At 36.7% G+C, this 1271-nt stretch overlaps 1 protein-coding gene across 1 annotated transcript; it reads right to left on the bottom strand.

Annotated features, from left to right (window-relative positions):
• Positions 1–289: 289 nt before the first annotated feature.
• Positions 290–829, bottom strand: LOC113324767 (ribonuclease HI-like). Its single transcript, XM_026573055.1, has one exon. The coding sequence runs from the start codon at positions 827–829 to the stop codon at positions 290–292; it is 540 nt and encodes a 179-aa protein (XP_026428840.1).
• Between the last annotated feature and the right edge of the window lie 442 nt (positions 830–1271).

Genomic DNA, 1271 nt, shown 5'->3' with positions numbered 1-1271 from the left:
TAAACTTACAACCTTTGGGATCATTGGAGTACTTGGAAGTGGCGAAGATTTCGAGGAATCTTGAAGATTATACATGTGGAATAGGAGCTAGTAAAGTTTATTTATCTTTTTTGTATTCTTTTTTTTGCTCAATCAAAACCATTTTATTACTCATTATGGCCCAATACAACCAACTAAAGAGTTTACATCAAAAAGAGCCACCAAGGCCCAATAAAATGAAAAAACTCAAAGGAAAAAATAAGCCAAACTCAAAACTGAAGCCCAACTGTAAAAAACATAAGAAAATTTTCTAGCAAAACCTATAGTATATTTGCTCAGGAGATTCCAAAGCTGGGATGAAACTTGGTTTTGAGTTGAAAATGATCTTCTCCCCTCTCACCAATCTTGCACCCTTCTTTTCCATGGAGTCATCAGAGAAATTCACTTCTCTCAAGCTATGTACAAATTTGATATTATGCAATAGTTCCTTTAATCTCTTCCATCTTACCTGCATGAACCAAGGCAGCCTTCCTGATATGTATGCACTCACTGCTGCTTTAGAATCAGAGTTAAAGCATACATTAAGTTTGTTGTTCTGTATAGCCCATTCAGCTGCACCTGTAATAGCCATTAGTTCTGCAATGTAATTAGTTGCAATTCCCAGGCCAGTAGCTTCAACATATATACAACATCCCATTTCATCTCTGCACACAAAACCATATCCTGCTGCACCTGGATTGCCCCTAGAGGACCCATCACAACATATAAGTATCTGATCTCTTGCAGGTAAGAAGAAACTCACTTCAATAATTCTTTGATGCTTTATTGGTTGATCTTTTTTGTATTCCATATGTATTGATAGTTTTTTCACAAAAATTGACAAAGGGGGAGATTGTTAGAGCATTGCTCGGTTGAACTCGCATGCGTTGCTATCTCAAGCATGTTTGTAAATGTTAGTGATCAAAACTATAAGTCTTGATTTCTAGTCTATTATAGCTAAGTCTCGGACTAGGATAGAAAGTGTAGTTGAGCTCAAAGACTTCATGGCGATTCATCATACAAGAAGAAGAACTACTCAAGGAACCGGTGGAACTTCTCGACAAAAAGGTACGTGAAGACTTGAACTTATCTATCACTCAAAAATCTATCTACTATATCTCTTACTCTTTGAGACAAGAAGGCGTATGCTATATATATAGACTTGGATTATACAGATTTGGTATTTCGAGCCGAGTATACCTCGCCTATCTATATCTCGAATATGTGTTGGTAAGCGTTTCGCTTCGATCAAG

Source organism: Papaver somniferum, chromosome 11 (assembly GCF_003573695.1).
Source record: "Papaver somniferum cultivar HN1 chromosome 11, ASM357369v1, whole genome shotgun sequence".
Lineage (NCBI taxonomy): Eukaryota > Viridiplantae > Streptophyta > Magnoliopsida > Ranunculales > Papaveraceae > Papaver > Papaver somniferum.
The sequence above is the reverse complement of the archived record's forward strand: the minus strand, read 5'-3'. Positions and strand labels throughout refer to the sequence as shown.

Bases quoted from the DNA above. Each gene is read 5' to 3' on its own strand.
- LOC113324767 (XM_026573055.1), bottom strand. From the start codon at position 829: ATGGAATACAAAAAAGATCAACCAATAAAGCATCAAAGAATTATTGAA.